The sequence below is a fragment of the Tachyglossus aculeatus genome, chromosome 17, assembly GCF_015852505.1.
Source record: "Tachyglossus aculeatus isolate mTacAcu1 chromosome 17, mTacAcu1.pri, whole genome shotgun sequence".
In the NCBI taxonomy this organism is placed as follows: domain Eukaryota; kingdom Metazoa; phylum Chordata; class Mammalia; order Monotremata; family Tachyglossidae; genus Tachyglossus; species Tachyglossus aculeatus.
This window is the reverse complement of record NC_052082.1, coordinates 10477886-10495103: the sequence shown is the minus strand read 5'-3', so window position 1 is coordinate 10495103 and position 17218 is coordinate 10477886. Positions and strand designations below refer to the sequence as shown.

General features: G+C 46.8%; 1 protein-coding gene across 5 annotated transcripts in view; it reads right to left on the bottom strand.

Moving 5' to 3' along the window:
- Nucleotides 1-17218, bottom strand: part of USO1 (USO1 vesicle transport factor) — an 84714-nt gene that overhangs the window by 16481 nt on the left and 51015 nt on the right. For all 5 annotated transcript variants that reach the window (XM_038758975.1, XM_038758976.1, XM_038758974.1 and 2 more), the window contains 3 exons: nucleotides 8321-8431; nucleotides 5403-5521; nucleotides 3073-3254 (listed from right to left, as the gene is read on the bottom strand). In XM_038758975.1, the coding sequence (XP_038614903.1) occupies nucleotides 3073-3254; nucleotides 5403-5521; nucleotides 8321-8431 (412 nt within the window). The remainder of the gene's footprint in view (nucleotides 1-3072; nucleotides 3255-5402; nucleotides 5522-8320; nucleotides 8432-17218) is intronic.

The following is a 17218-nucleotide window of genomic DNA, read 5'->3' as shown; positions in this document are numbered from 1 at the left end:
TGTCTCCCCCTTTTAGACTGTGAGCCCACTGTTGGGTAGGGACTGTCTCTATATGCTGCCAATTTGGACTTCCCAAGCGCTTAGTACAGTGCTCTGCACATAGTAAGCTCTCAGTAAATACGATTGATGATGATGATGATCTATTGAGCAGCGGAAAAGAGCCCGGGCTTTGGAGTCAGAGGTCGTGGGTTCAAATCCCAGCTCCACCACTCGTCAGCTGGGTGACTTTGGGCAAGGCACTTCACTTCTCTGGGCCTCAGTTCCCCCATCTGGAAAATGGGGGTGAAGACTGGGAGCCCCTCGTGGGACCACCTGATTACCTTGCATCTACCCCAGCTCTTAGAACAGTGCTTGGCACATAGTAAGCACTTAACAAATACCAACATTATTATTTTTTCGACTGTGAGCCCACTGTTGGGTAGGGACTGTCTCTAGATGTTGCCAACTTGGACTTCCCAAGCGCTTAGTCCAGTGCTCTGCACACAGTAAGTGCTCAATAAATACGATTGATTGACTGATTGATTGAGTGCTTACTGTGTGCAGAGCACTGTAGTAAGCGCTTGGGAAGTCCAGGTTGGCAACATCTAGAGACGGTCCCTACCCGACAGTGGGCTCACAGTCTAGAAGGGGGAGACAGACAACAAAACAAAGCATATTAACGAAAGAAAATAAGTAGAATAAATAGGTACCAGTAAAATAAAATAAAAATAAAAAGCTGCTCAGAACAAAACGAAGCATATTAACAAAAGAAAATAAGTAGAATAAATATGCAGCAGTAAAATAAAATAAAAATACCACTCCGTACTTAAATGGAGAGGCAGCACGGCCTAGTGGAAAGAGCCCGGGCCTGGGCGTCAAGAGGACCTGGGTTCTAATCGCAGCTGGGCCACGCGGCTTTGAGCAAGGCCCACAACTGCTCTGAGCCTCTGTTTCCTCATCTGTAAAATGGGGATTCAATCTGTTCTCCTTCCGTCTTACGCGGTGAACCCCACGGTGGGACAGGGACTGTGTCCGACCTGATTAACTTGTATTTACCGTAGTGCTTGTCGCATAGGCCTTCAAGGCCCGAGGGGGAAAATACAAGAACTGGAAGAGGAGAAATTGGCTTGATGCAGGAAAACCTCCTGCGTATGGGGCTTACAAGGCTTCTTAAATGAGACCGAATAGAGTATATCGGGGGTGAGAAGGAGATGGGTGTTTCATGCCCCCACATGGGCTTTCATTTCATAGAAAAGCAGCGTGGCTCAGTGGAAAGAGCCCGGGCTTGGGAATCAGGGGTCGTGGGTCCTAATTCTAACTCTGACTCCTCCACTTGGCTGTGTGACTTTGGGCAAGCCACTTAACGTCTCTGGGCCTCGGTTCTCTCATCTGGAAAATGGGGATTAAGACAGCGAGCCCTACGTGGGACAACCTGATCACCTTTCAGCACTCAGAACAGTGCTTTGCACACAGTAAGCGCTTAACAAATACCATCATCATCATTATTATTATAGTAAGTGCTGAACAAATGCAACAAAAATGATAATGAATAATAATAATAATAATTTTGGCATTTGTTAAGCGCTTACCACGTGCAAAGCACTGTTCTAAGCACTGGGGAGGATACAAGGTGATCAGGTTGTCCCCATGTGGGACTCGCCGTCTTAAACCCCATTTTCCAGATGAGGTAACTGAGGCACAGAGAAGTTAAGTGACTTGCCCAGAGTCACACAGCTGAGAAGCGGCAGAGCCGGGATTGCTCGATGAATACCACTGAACGATTAAACTACTGGGCTTTCAACTCTAGTCGAAGTCAAAAGTTCATTCGTTCCCTCAATTCAGGCGTATTCATTGAGCGCCTACTGGGCGCAGAGCACTGTACTAAGCGCTTGGAAAGTACCATTCAGCCTTAAAAGTCTCCACGAGGTTCCAGCCACGGTAGAGCAGGGCTCACCTCCCATTAGTAAGAGAAGTCTACGTTGTACAAAACACCTAGTAATAATAATGGTATTTGTTAAGCGCTTACTATGTGCCAGGCACTGTACTGGGCGCTGGGGTGGATACAAGCCAATTGAGTCGGACACGTTCCCCGCCCCATGTCAGGGCTCACAGTCGTACCCCACGTTGTACGGATAAGTGAGGCTCAGAGACGGGAAGTGACTTCCCAAAGTCACCCAGCGGACGAGTGGCGGGGCTGGGATTAGAACCCAGGACCTTCTGATTCCCAGGCCGCGCCTGATCCATTCTGCCATGCCGCTTCTCCTTTATCATGAGATTTCCAATGACAGTAGTAATAATAATAATAATAACAATGATGGCGTTTGTTAAGCGCCTACTATGTGCAAAGCACTGTTCTAAGCGCTGGGGAGGATACAATAATAATAATACTAATGTTGGTATCTGTTAAGCGCTATGTGCCAAGCACTGTGCTAAGCGCTGGGGTAATAATAATAATAATAATGATGGCATTTATTAAGTGCTTACTATGTGCAAAGCACTGTTCTAAGCGCTGGGGAGGCTACAAGGTGATCAGGTTGTCCCATGGGGAGCTCACAGTCTTAATTCTCATTTTACAGATGAGGGAACTGAGGCACAAAGAAGTGAAGTGACTTGCCCAAAGTCACACAGCTGACAACTGGCGAGCTGGGATTTGAACCCGTGACCTCTGACTCCAAAGCCTGGGCTCTTTCCACTGAGCCATGCTGCAAAGTAATCAGGTTGTCCCACGTGGGGCTCCCAGTCTTCACCCCCATTTTCCAGATGAGGGAACTGAGGCCCAGAGGAGTGAAGTTACCCCGCTGACAAGCGGCGGAGTGGGATTTGAACCCAAGCCCGGGCTCTTTCCATCGAGCCCCGCTGCTTCCAAGGCGAGCAGATTGTCCCGCGGGGGGGGCTCCCAGTCTTCATCCCCATTTTCCAGATGAGGGAACCGAGGCCCAGAGGAGTGAAGCGACTTGCCCAGAGTCACCCCCGCTGACAGGCGGCGGAGCCGGGACTCGAACGCAAGCCCGGGCTCGCTCTTTCCACCGAGCCCCGCCGCTCCTCCCGCAGGTACGGTCCCTGAGGGGGAGTCGGAAGCTTGCTGCGGCTCACCCTCGAGCTCCTTAACCAGCTTGGTGAACTCGTGATCAAAGATCATGTGGTCCGGGCTGGAAAAGTTGGGCTGGGGCTTCTGGGCGGCCTTCGAGTACAGTTCGTGCTTGCTGATGAAGCCCAACTTCTCGGTGAAGTTTTCCTTGCCGATCCTCTTCTCTATCAGTTGTTTGAGTTTTTCTCTGCGGAAAAATAGGAAAAATAGGAGAAGCTCACCTCCTCCAGGAGGCCTTCCCAGACTGAGCCCCCTCCTTCCTCTCCCCCTCGCCCCCCTCTCCATCCCCCTGCCTTACCTCCTTCCCTTCCCCACAGCACCTGCACATATCAATCAATCAATCGTATTTATTGAGCGCTTATCCCCACCGCCTTACCTCCTTCCCAGCACCTACATATATCAATCAATCGTATTTATTGAGCGCTTACTGTGTGCAGAGCACCGGACTAAGCACTTGGGAAGTACAAGCTGGCAGTCAATCAATCGTACTTATTGAACGCTTACTGTGTGCAGAGCACTGGACTGAGCGCTTACTGTGTGCAGAGCCCTGGACTAAGCGCTTGGGAAGTCCAAGTTGGCAACATCTAGAGGCGGTCCCTACCCAACAGCGGGCTCGCAGACTAGAAGGGGTAGACGGAGAACGAAACCCAAAATGCTAACAAAATAAAATAAATAGATATGCACAGGTAAAATAAATAAATAAATCAATCCCCATTTGGCAGATGAGGGAACTGAGGCCCAGAGAAGTGGAGTGACTTGCCCAAAGTCAGCTGCCTAAATAAATAAATAAATCCCCACTTGACAGATGAGGGAACTGAGGCCCAGAGAAGTGAAGTGACTTGCCCCAAGTCAGCTGCCTAAATAAATCAATAAATCAATCCCCATTTGACAGATGAGGGAACTGAGGCCCAGAGAAGTGGAGTGACTTGCCCAAAGTCAGCTGCCTAAATAAATCAATAAATAAACAAATCCCCACTTGACAGATGAGGGAACTGAGGCCCAGAGAAGTGAAGTGACTTGCCCCAAGTCAGCGGCCTAAATAAATCAATAAATCAATCCCCACTTGACAGATGAGGGAACTGAGGCTCAGAGAAGTGAAGTGACTTGCCCCAAGTCAGCTGCCTAAATAAATAAATCAATCCCCATTTGACAGATGAAGGAACTGAGGCCCAGAGAAGTGGAGTGACTTGCCCCAAGTCAGCTGCCTAAATAAATCAATAAATCAATCCCCATTTGACAGATGAAGGAACTGAGGCCCAGAGAAGTGGAGTGACTTGCCCCAAGTCAGCTGCCCAAATAAATCAATAAATCAATCCCCATTTGGCAGATGAGGGAACTGAGGCCCAGAGAAGTGAAGTGACTTGCCCCAAGTCAGCTGCCTAAATAAATCAATAAATCAATCCCCACTTGACAGATGAGGGAACTGAGGCCCAGAGAAGTGAAGTGACTTGCCCAACGTCAGCTGCCTAAATAAATCAATAAATCAATCCCCACTTGACAGATGAGGGAACTGAAGCCCAGAGAAGTGAAGTGACTTGTCCCAAGTCAGCTGCCTAAATAAATCAATAAATCAATCCCCACTTGACAGATGAGGGAACTGAGGCCCAGAGAAGTGAAGTGACTTGCCCCAAGTCAGCTGCCTAAATAAATAAATAAATCAATCCCCACTTGACAGATGAGGGAACTGAGGCCCAGAGAAGTGAAGTGACTTGCCCCAAGTCAGCTGCCTAAATAAATCAATAAATCAATCCCCACTTGACAGATGAGGGAACTGAGGCCCAGAGAAGTGAAGTGACTTGCCCCAAGTCAGCTGCCTAAATCAATCAATCAATCAATCCCCATTTGGCAGATGAGGGAACTGAGGCCCAGAGAAGTGAAGTGACTTGCCCCAAGTCAGCTGCCTAAATAAATCAATAAATCGATCCCCACTTGACAGATGAGGGAACTGAGGCCCATAGAAGTGAAGTGACTTGCCCCAAGTCAGCTGCCTAAATAAATCAATAAATCAATCCCCACTTGACAGATGAGGGAACTGAGGCCCAGAGAAGTGAAGTGACTTGGCCCAAGTCAGCTGCCTAAATAAATCAATCAATCAATCCCCACTTGACAGATGAGGGAACTGAGGCCCAGAGAAGTGAAGTGACTTGGCCCAAGTCAGCTGCCTAAATAAATCAATCCCCATTTGGCAGATGGGGGAACTGAGGCCCCGAGAAGTGAAGCGACTTGCCCAAAGTCAGCCGGCAGGACCGAAGGCTACCGACTTGTCTGCGGCGTCGCCTCGGCGGGAGAGGCGCGGGGTGGCCCGCCGCGTTACGGGACGCTTCGGTCCACTTACTTCATGAAGTTCTCCAGGGTGTTGTCGTTGAAATACATGGAGATGCCCAGCAAAAGGGCACAGAGGCCTTGGACCAGCTGTTCCTCCTCGCCGAGGTTTTCGGCGATCTGTCCCGTCAGCTGATGTCGGGGGTCAAGGAGACTTTCGAAACCTGGCCCAAATAACCGCCCCCTCGCCCCCCAACCTCCACGTTCGCCCCGCCAGCGGTGGAAAGACCACGGGAGCCGCTGACGGGAATCAATCGATCGTATTGATCGAGCGCTTACTGCGTGCAGAGCACTGGACTAAGCGCTTGGGAAGTCCAAGTTGGCAGCATCTAGAGCCGGTCCCTACCCAACAGCGGGCTCACGGTCTAGAAGGCGGAGACAGACAACAAAACGAAACATATTAATAAAATAAAATAAATAGATAGCAACCCGACAGCAAGTTTCCCCGACGTCCCGCCCCGAGTCCGCGCCCCCGAAACGGCGGGGTGGATGGGGCGCAACAAGGGCACGGCGTAACGGGTACAGCCCGGGCCTTTGAGTCAGGAGGTCGTGGGTTCTAATCCCGCCTCGGCCACTTGTCATTCATTCATTCATTCATTGAGCGCTTACTGTGTGCAGAGCACTGTGCTAAGCGCTTGGGAAGGACAAGTCGGCAACATCTAGAGACGGTCCCGACCCAAAATCAGGCTCACAGCCTAGAAGGGGGAGACGGATCACAAAACATGGAGACAGGTGTCAAAGTCGTCAGAGCACAGGAAATGGGTCTGTTTGTTTCTTGTTCCACTGCGCTCTCCCAGGCCCTCAGTACAGTGCTCTGCACACGGTAAGTGCCCAATAAATGGGATCGAAGGAATGAAGCGGCCATTAGATATCACTGAATGATTGAGTGGCTGAACAATTCATTCAATCGTATTTATTGAGCGCTTACTGTGGGCAGAGCACTGTGCTAAGCGCTTGGGAAGTACAAGTTGGCAACAGAGACGGTCCCTACCCAACAATTCATTCATTCATTCAATCATATTTATTGAGCCATTACTGTGTGCGGAGCACTGCACTAAGCGCTTGGGAAGTACAAGTTGCCAACAAATAGAGACGGTCCCTACTCAACAATTCATTCATTCATTCAATCGTATTGAGCGCTTACTGTGTGCACAGCACAGTACTAAGCGCTTGGGAAATCCAAGTTGGCAACATATAGAGACGGTCCCTACCCAACAGTGGGCTCACAGTCTAGAAGGGGGAGACAGACAACAAAACAAAACAAGTAGACAGGTGTCAATACCATCAGAATAAATAGAATTATAGCTACATACACATCAGTAATAAGATAAATAGAATAGTAAATATGTACAAGTAAAATAAATAGAGTGATAAATGTGTCCAAACATATCTACAGGTGCTGTGGGGAGGGGAAGGAGGTAGGGCGGGGGGGGGATGGGGAAGAGGAGAGGCCACCTAAGGCTTGACTTAGACCGACAAACTTGTTGCCAACTTGTCCTTCCCAAGCGCCTAGTCCAGTGCTCTGCACACAGTAAGCGCTCAGTAAATACGATTGAATGAACGAACGAATGACGAGCCCCCCACTTTGGAGTCAGCCAGGCCCAACTTCCTGGCTCCGACGGGTCAGTCCTCTCCCTCTGGACTGGAAGTAATTCATTCATTCAATCGTATTTATTGAGCGCTCACTGTGTGCAGTGCACTGGACTAAGCGCTTGGGAAGTCCAAGTTGGCAACATCTAGAGACGGTCCCTACCCGACAGCAGGCTCGCAGTCTAGAAGGGGGAGACGAGCAACAAAACAAAATATATTAACCAAAATAAAATAGAATAGATATGTACAAGTAAAATCACCATCATCATCAATCGTATTTATTGAGAGCTTACTGTGTGCAGAGCACTGGACTAAGCGCTTGGGAAGTACAAGTTGGCAACATATAGAGACGGTCCCTACCCAACAGTGGGCTCACAGTCTAAAGTAAAATAAGTAGAGTAATAAATATGTACAATCATATATACATACATACAGGTGCTGCGGGGAAGGGAAGGAGGGAGAGGGGGTCCTGGGGGTGGGAACAAAACAAAACACATTAACAAAATAAAATAAATTGAATAAACATGTACAAATAAAATAGAGTAGTCTTTTAGACTGTGAGCCCACTGTTGGGTAGGGACTGTCTCTATATGTGGCCAACGTGTACTTCCCAAGCGCTTAGTACAGTACTCTTCACACAGTAAGCACTCAATAAATACTATTGATTGATTGATTGAGTAATAAATACGTCCCAACATATATACACCTGTCACAGTAACTTCCCTGTGCCTCAGTTCCCTCATCTGTAAAATGGGGATTAAGACTGTGAGCCCCACGTGGGACAACCTTTTCATTCAATCGTACTTACTGAGCGCTTCCTGTGTGCAGAGCACCGTACTAAGCGCTTGGGAAGTCCAAGTTGGCAACATCTAGAAACGGTCCCTACCCAACAACGGGCTCACGGTCTAGAAGGGGGAGACAGACAACAATCAATCAATCAATCAATCGTATTTATTGAGCGCTTACTATGTGCAGAGCACTGGACTAAGCGCTTGGGAAGTACAAATTGGCAACACATAGAGACAGTCCCTACCCAACAGTGGGCTCACAGTCTAAAAGGGGGAGACAGAGAACAGAACCAAACATACCAACAAAATAAAATAAATAGGACACAAAATAAAATGGAATAGTAAATATGTACAAGTAAAATAGAGTCATAAATCTGTACAAACATATATACAGGTGCTGTGGGGAGGGGAAGGAGATTTGATTACCTTGTATGTACCCCAGCGCTTAGAACAGGGCTTTGCAGATAGTAAGCGCTTCATAAATGCCATCACCATCATCACCTGTCCCACCTGTGCCCTCTTTCCCAGGTCTTGGCACGGTCCCAAAGGATACAAAGGGAATGTTGGCCGTGTTGTGGAGGAAGTGGGTGACGGCGATGGGGCAGTTGCTCAGCCAGGTGCACAGCAGCATCAGCAATCCCACCCGGGTCTGCACCTTGCTTCCCTGCAACACAACAGGGACAACGGACACCGTCACGGCGCCTTTCTTCCCACTTTGGGGAGGTTAAGGAATCACCGCTCCGCCCCCCCCCCGCCGCCCGCTTCCCAGTCGGGAGTGGGGCCGGACGCATCCGTAGCCAACCGGACGCCCGCCGGGAGGGCCGGGCGCCGTGTCGTCGGCGCGTCCTTTCGCGTGGCAAAGCCGGAGGGCGGGGGAAAGACGGATGGGGGCAGTTAGTACGACAAAATTCAGATGAGTTGGTTTAACGGCTAAAAGCAGGCTGGCGAAAGGGGACATTTAAGTCAGTCTTCCCAAACACACAAATCCACAAAGAAGACGTGCGCACACAAATCCACAAAGACGTGCGCACGCAAAGAAACAACTCAAACTACGAGGTTGCGGCACATACGCCACAACTTAGTTACTTACTCCCCAACCGGTTACATTGTACCCCGGCCCCACAAACTTTCCTGGAATTACGGAATGTTTCCCTCCGCCGTTTATGAACAAACTTTTCTGGCGGGGTCGCTTCCGCTCCTCCAAACGATGAAATATAAAAACGGCAGCAACAACAACAACAAAAAACCAGGAGGCTCTCCCTAGTGTATAATAATAATAATGATGGTGTTTGTATTTGGTATTTAGGGGAAGCAGCGTGGCTCAGTGGAAAGAGCCCGGGCTTTGGAGTCAGAGGTCGTGGGTTCAAATCCCGGCTCCGCCACTTGTCGGCTGTGTGATGTTGGGCAAGTCGCTTCACTTCTCTGGGCCTCAGTTCCCTCATCTGTAAAATGAGGATGAAGACTGTGAGCCCCTCGTGGGACAACCTGATTACCTTGTACCTACCCCAGCGCTTAGAACAGTGCTTTGCACATAGTAAGCGCTTAATACCAACATTATTATTATTATTTGTTGGGCGAGTCACTTCACTTCTCTGTGCCTCAGTCACCTCATCTGGAAAACGGGGATTGGGACTGTGAGCCACGATGGCATACGTTAGCGTGGCTCAACGGAAAGAGGCCGGGCTTTGGAGTCCGAAGTCATGGGTTCGAATCCCGGTTCTACCAATTGTCAGCTGTCTCTGTGCCTCAGCTCCCTCACCTGTACAATGGGGATGAAGCCCCCCGTGGGACAACCCGATCACCTTGTATCCCCCTCCAGCGCTTAGAACGGTGCTTTGCACATAGTGAGCGCTTAACAAATGCCACCATCGTTATTATTATATGGTTGAAAATAATCCCCGATCAAAGAGACGCTTAAAACCATTTCCCAAGCATCGTGTCCGAGGTGCCCACCTTTCACTCTGGGCACAGGGAGTGGGTGTGTGGGGGTTTTGGGGACGGGGGTTTTAGGGAGGATGAGGACTGAGAGGGGACGGGCCTCAAAGAGTCAGCTGGACAGAAAGCTACCATCTTGCCATCCCTGACTGGGGACTCTCATTCATTCATTCATATTTATTATTATTATTATTATTATTAATATAATAATAATAATAATAATGGCATTTGCTAAGCACTCACTATGTGCCATGCACCGTTCTAAGCGCTGGGGTAGATACAAGGTGAACAGGCTGTCCCACTTGTCCCGCTTAACAAATGCCACCATTATTATTATTATTATCATTCTTATTATTATTACAGTGCCTGGCACATAGTAAGTGCTCCGATACCAAAATTATTACTACGACTGGCTCCTTAAAATTTTAGGCCGCCAAACTGACGCGTTCCGTCTCAGTTCGAGAGGAAATCTCAGATAACTCTCCAACCAATGTTGCCTTGAGGGCTAAGAAATGACCACATCCTTTAGGGCAGGGATGTGATCCTAATACTGTATTATACTGCTCTAAAACCATCTGATCCACTGTGATAATCCCACTAGATTCCAGACCCTCAAATGCAAGGCAGAATAAAGCCCGAATGCCACAGAGAGAGATAGCGAAAATAAAATGAGAACGAAAATTACAAGTACGGTATAAGCCCTTTTTTATTCTCTTCTTCCTGCCCCTTTAGACATGAGATAAGACTCAGCTACGCTTTTTCAACACTGTCTGAGGGCCTTTATTTATAGCTAAATGAATCCTAGTTTAGAGAAGCAGCGTGGCTTGAAGAGCCCGGGCTTGGGAGTCGGAGGCCATGGGTTCAAACCCCAGCTCGGCCAACTGCCGGCTGTGTGACTTTGGGCAAGTCACTTCACTTCTCTGGGCCTCAGTTCCCTCATCTGGAAAATGGGGATGAAGACCGTGAGCCCCCTGTGGGACAACCTGATCACCCTGTATCCTCCCCGGCGCTTAGAACAGTGCTTTGCACATAGTAAGTGCTTAACAAATGCCACCATTATTATTATTATTATTACAGTGCCTGGCACATAGTAAGTGCTCCGATACCAAAATTATTACCACGACTGGCTCCTTAAAATTTTAGGCCGCCAAACTGACGCGTTCCGTCTCAATTCGAGAGGAAATCTCAGATAACTCTCCAACCAATATTGCCTTGAGGGCTAAGAAATGACCACATCCTTTAGGGCAGGGATGGGATCCTAATACTGTATTATACTGCTCTAAAACCATCTGATCCACTGTGGTAATCCCACTAGATTCCAGACCCTCAAATGGAAGGCAGAATAAAGCCCGAGTGGCACAGAGAGAGATAGCGAAAATAAAATGAGAACAAAAATTACAAGTACGGTATAAGCACTTTTTGATTCTCTTCTTCCTGCCCCTTTAGACATAAGACTCAGCTACGCTTTTTCAACACTGTCTGTGGGCCTTTATTTATAGCTAAATGAATCCTAGTTTAGAGAAGCAGCGTGGCTCAGTGGAAAGAGCCCGGGCTTGGAAATCGGAGGTCATGGGTTCAAACCCCAGCTCTGCCAACTGTCAGCCGGATGACTTTGGGCAAGTCACTTCACTTCTCTGGGCCTCAGTTCCCTCATCTGGAAAATGGGGATGAAGACCATGAGCCCCCCGTGGGACAACCTGATCACCTTGTATCCTCCCCGGTGCTTAGAACAGTGCTTTGCACATAGTAAGCGCTTAAATGCCACCATTATTATTATTATTACAGTGCCTGGCACACAGTAAGTGCTCCGATACCAAAATTATTACTACGACTGGCTCCTTAAAATTTTAGGCCGCCAAACTGACGCGTTCCGTCTCAATTCAAGAGGAAATCTCAGATAACTCTCCAACCAATATTGCCTTGAGGGCTAAGAAATGACCACATCCTTTAGGGCAGGGATGGGATCCTAATACTGTATTATACTGCTCTAAAACCATCTGATCCACTGTGATAATCCCACTAGATTCCAGACCCTCAAATGCAAGGCAGAATAAAGCCCGAGTGGCACAGAGAGAGATAGCGAAAATAAAATGAGAACGAAAATTACAAGTATGGTATAAGCACTTTTTGATTCTCTTCTTCCTGCCCCTTCAGACTTGAGATAAGACTCAGCTACACTTTTTCAACACGGTCTGAGGGCCTTTATTTATAGCTAAATGAATCCCAGTTTAAAAACCTCAAGTAATCCTTTCGTCTCTTGGGTTAGGAACTGATCCTACAACCCAGAACGCAACTACATTCAAATACTCTCCATCCCCCCATCTTACCTCCTTCCCTTCCCCACACCACCTGTATATATGTATATACGTTTGTACAGATTTATTACCCTATTTATTTATTTATTTTACCTGTACATATCTATTCTATTTATTTTATTTTGTTTGTATGTTTGGTTTTGTTCTCTGTCTCCCCCTTTTAGACTGTGAGCCCACTGTTGGGTAGGGACTGTCTCTATGTGTTGCCGACTTCCCAAGCGCTTAGTACAGTGCTCTGCACACAGTAAGCGCTCAATAAATACGATGATGATGATAAATTGTTCATTCAATCGCATTTATTGAGTGCTTACTGTGTGCAGAGCACTGTTGTTCCAGATGCTGTCTTTTGGGCCTTGAAATAGCAATCAGTAGGTCTACATCAAACCCTACCAAAACCTTAAATGAGCTCTTATTCCGTCTTCTAAAAAGGTACGAAATTCAGTTATACAGTGATAACCATTCGGGTAGGCAAAATTGTCAGGCAGGATTTGAGCGCCTAAAACTAAATTTATGACAACAGAGGGGTCTGGAAAAACCTCTTGACAAGAGCCGGTTATAGTGAATATTTGAAAAAGTTCTTTTCACCCAAGCTATGAATCCGGTTTTCTCTTCTGTTAAGCGCTTAGTACAGTGCTCTGCACACAGTAAGCGCTCAATAAATACGACTGATTGATTGATTCTGTTGCTCCTTAGTTTCAATGTATGAATACTTAGAATGGAGATTTTCTAGGCCAGCAACCACTGATTAAAACTATACCATACAGCTTTCTTCCTCTCCCAGAAACAGGATTCCTGCTTTCCATTTGGGAGTTTTCACCTTTATTTAGTACTCTTCGGGAATGTGAATCACGGTGTTTCGAAAAATTGAGAAGATACCAGCTTAATAATAATAATAAAAATGGCACTTAGTAAGCACTTACTATATGCAAAGCACTGTTCTAAGCACTGGGGAGGTTACAAGGTGATCAGGTTGTCCCACGGGGGGCTCACAGTCTTAATCCCCATTTTCCAGATGAGGGAACTGAGGCCCAGAGAAGTGAAGTGACTTGCCCAAAATCACCCAGCTGACAGTTGGCGGAGCCGGGATTTGAACCCACGACCTCTGACTCCAAAGCCCGGGCTCTTTCCACTGAGCCTCGCTGCTTCTCTATAGCCATGCTGCTTTTTTTCTAAAATCACCCAGGATGACCAAAATGGAAAACAAAAAAACATAAGCAGTTATTCAACGGACTCCCAGTTTACTAAACAGATCTGAAAACGTTTCCTACATAGCTCTGCCACATATTCAATGCACTTAAATCATTTCTTTTCTGATTTGGGGGTGGGGAAGTTCAAGAACAAACACCCTTGGGGCAAATTTCATCTGGATACTGGACTATTCATTCAATCGTATTTATTGAGTGCTTACTGTGTGCAGAGCACCGTACTAAGCACTTAACTAGCTCACTCATTTTAAAAACAGTCTTCTCGACTGTAAGCTCATTCATTCAATCGTATTTACTGAGCGCTTACTGTGTGCACAGCACCGTACTAAGCGCTTAACTAGCTCACATTTTAAAAACAGTCTTCTCGACTGTAAGCTCATTCATTTATTCAATCGTATTTATTGAGCGCTTACTGTGTGCAGAGCACCGTACTAAGCGCTTAACTAGCTCACATTTTAAAAAGTCTTCTCGACTAAGCTCATTCATTCATTCAATCGTATTTATTGAGCGCTTACTGTGCGCACAGCACCGTACTAAACGCTTAACTAGCTCACATTTTAAAAACAGTCTTCTCAACTAAGCTCATTCATTCATTCAATCGTATTTATTGAGCGCTTACTGTGTGCACAGCACTGTACTAAGCGCTTAACTAGCTCACATTTTAAAAACAGTCTTCTCGACTGTAAGCTCATTCATTCATTCAATCGTATTTATTGAGCGCTTACTGTGTGCAGAGCACTGTACTAAGCGCTTAACTAGCTCACATTTTAAAAACAGTCTTCTCGACAGCTCATTCATTCAATCGTATTTATTGAGCACTTACTGTGCACAGCACCGTACAAAGCACTTAACTAGCTCACTCATTTTAAAAACAGTCTTCTCGACTGTAAGCTCATTCATTCATTCAATCGTATCTATTGAGTGCTTACTGTGCACACAGCACCGTAACTAAGCGCTTAACTAGCTCACTCATTTTAAAAACAGTCTTCTCGACTGTAAGCTCATTCATTCATTCAATCGTATTTATTGAGCGCTTACAGTGTGCAGAGCACCGTACTAAGCGCTTAACTAGCTCACTCATTTTAAAAACAGTCTTCTCAACTGTAAGCTCATTCATTCGTTCAATCGTATTTATTGAGCGCTTACTGTGTGCAGCGCTTGTGGGCAGGGAATGTGCCCACTGTTACACTGTACTCTCCCAAGCGCTTAGTACAGTGCTCTGCACTCACTAAGAGCTCAATAAATACACGACTGATCGCTTCTGTTAAGACGCACCGATAACTGAAATTCAGCAGCTGCCTAAAGGATGAGACTCCCAACGCTGCTTTCGAATGGTTAGGATTTTCCTGCGGATGCTTCCTGCTAAAACGCACCCTGAGATCAGGGCTGGATTTACCTCACGCTTAGCGCTTAGAACAGTGCTTTGCACAGAGTAAGCGCTTAACAAATACCATTATTATTATTATTATTAAACAGCGTGGCTCAGTGGAAAAGAGCCCGGGCTTTGATGTCAGAGGTCATGGGTTCAAATTCTGGCTCCGCCAACTGTCAGCCGGGTGACTTGGGGCAAGTCACTTCACTGGGCCTCGGTTACCTCATCTGGAAAACGGGGGATTAATCAATCAATCAATCGTATTTATTGAGCGCTTACTGTGTGCACAGCACTGTACTAAGCGCTTGATTAAGACTGTGAGCCCCCCCGAGGGACAACCTGATCACCCTGTGACCTCCCCAGCGCTTAGAACGGTGCTTTGCACATAGTAAGCACTTTAACAAATGCTATCATTATTATTATTAAACGGCGAGAACACTAATTTACCAACACCATTATCTCGCGAACAAAACTCCAACCATAATAAGGGGAAAAACGGGAGAAGGGGCAGGCTGGGAGGTGGGGGAAGGAGATGGAAGTTCTGCCTGAAAAAGTGATTTCTCTGAGATTCTCTGGCCAAGTGCCTCCCGGGGGAAAAATCTGAGGGCATCTTTCAACAAGCGCTTAACAAATGCTATCATCATTATTATTAAACGGCGAGAACACTAATTTACCAACACCACTATCTCGCGAACAAAACTCCAACCATAATAAGGGGAAAAGCAGAAAACAGTTCTCACCTCCACTTCGAGTGAGCTGCCGAAGAGCAAGCGCTTTTAAACGAGCCAAAAAAGCTCAGAATAATAATAATAATAATAGTAGTGATGGCATTTGTTAAGCGCTTATTATGAGCAAAGCACTGTTCTAAGCAGAATGAAAACAAAAAGGCTATACGCAGACACGTTTCCCGGATGGCTCGTTTCACCTGAGCTGCCGTCATCGGGAAACCGTGGACCGGGAGAAGGGGCAGGCCGGGAGGCGGGGGATGGAGATGGAAGATCGGCCTGAAAAAGTGATTTCTCTGAGATTCTCTGGCCAAGTGCCTCCCGGGGGAAAAATCTGAGGGCATCTTTCAACAAGCGCTTAATAAATGCTATCATTATTATTATTAAACGACGAGAACACTAATTTACCAACACCACTATCTCGCGAACAAAACTCCAACCAGAAGGAAAAGCAGAAAACAGTTCTCACCTCCACTTCGAGTGAGCTGCCGAAGAGCAGGCCAAAAAAGCTCAGAATAATAATAATAGTAATGATGGCATTTGTTAAGCGCTTACTATGCGCAAAGCACTGTCCTAAGCAGAATGAAAACAAAAAGGCTATACGCAGACACGTTTCCTGGATGGCTCATTTCACCTGAGCTGCCGTCAACAGGAAACCGCGGACCGGGAGAAGGGGCAGGCCGGGAGGCGGGGGAAGGAGATGGGAGGTTTGCCTGAATAAGTGATTTCTCTGAGATTCTCTGGCCAACTGCCTCCCGGGGGAAAAATGTGAGGGCATCTTTCAACAAGCGCTTAATAAATGCTATCATTATTATTATTAAATGGCGAGAACACTAATTTACCAACACCACTATCTCGCGAACAAAACTCCAACCATAATAAGGGGAAAAGCAGAAAACAGTTCTCACCTCCACTTCGAGTGAGCTGCCGAAGAGCAAGCGCTTTTAAACGAGCCAAAAAAGCTCAAAATAATAATAATAATAGTAGTGATGGCATTTGTTAAGCGCTTACTATGTGCAAAGCACTGTTCTAAGCAGAATGAAAACAAAAAGGCTATACGCAGACACGTTTCCCGGACGGCTCATTTCACCTGAGCTGCCGTCATCGGGAAACCGCGGATTGGGAGAAGGGGCAGGCCGGGAGGCGGGGGATGGAGATGGAAGGTCGGCCTGAAAAAGTGATTTCTCCGAGATTCTCTGGCCAAGTGCCTCCCGGGGGGAAAATCTGAGGGCATCTTTCAACAAGCGCTTAATAAATGCTATCATTATTATTATTAAATGGCGAGAACACTAATTTACCAACACCACTATCTCGCTAACAAAACTCCAACCATAATGAGGGGAAAAGCAGAAAACAGTTCTCACCTCCACTTCGAGTGAGCTGCCGAAGAGCAGGCCAAAAAAGTTCGGAATAATAATAATAGTAATGATGGCATTTGTTAAGCGCTTACTATGTGCAAAGCACTGTTCTAAGCAGAATGAAAACAAAAAGGCTTTACGCAGACACGTTTCCCAGACGGTTCATTTCACCTGAGCTGCCGTCATCGGGAAACCGCGGACCGGGAGAAGGGGCAGGCCGGGAGGCGGGGGAAGGAGATGGAAGGTCTGCCTGAAAATGTGATTTCTCCGAGATTCTCTGGCCAAGTGCCTTCCGGGGGAAAAATGTGAGGGCATCTTTCAACAAGCGCTTAATAAATGCTATCATTATTATTATTAAACGGCGAGAACACTAATTTACCAACACCACTATCTCGCTAACAAAACTCCAACCGCAATAAGGGGAAAAGCAGAAAACAGTTCTCACCTCCACTTCGAGTGAGCTGCCGAAGAGCAGGCCAAAAAAGCTCAGAATAATAATAATAGTAATGATGGCATTTGTTAAGTGCTTACTATGCGCAAA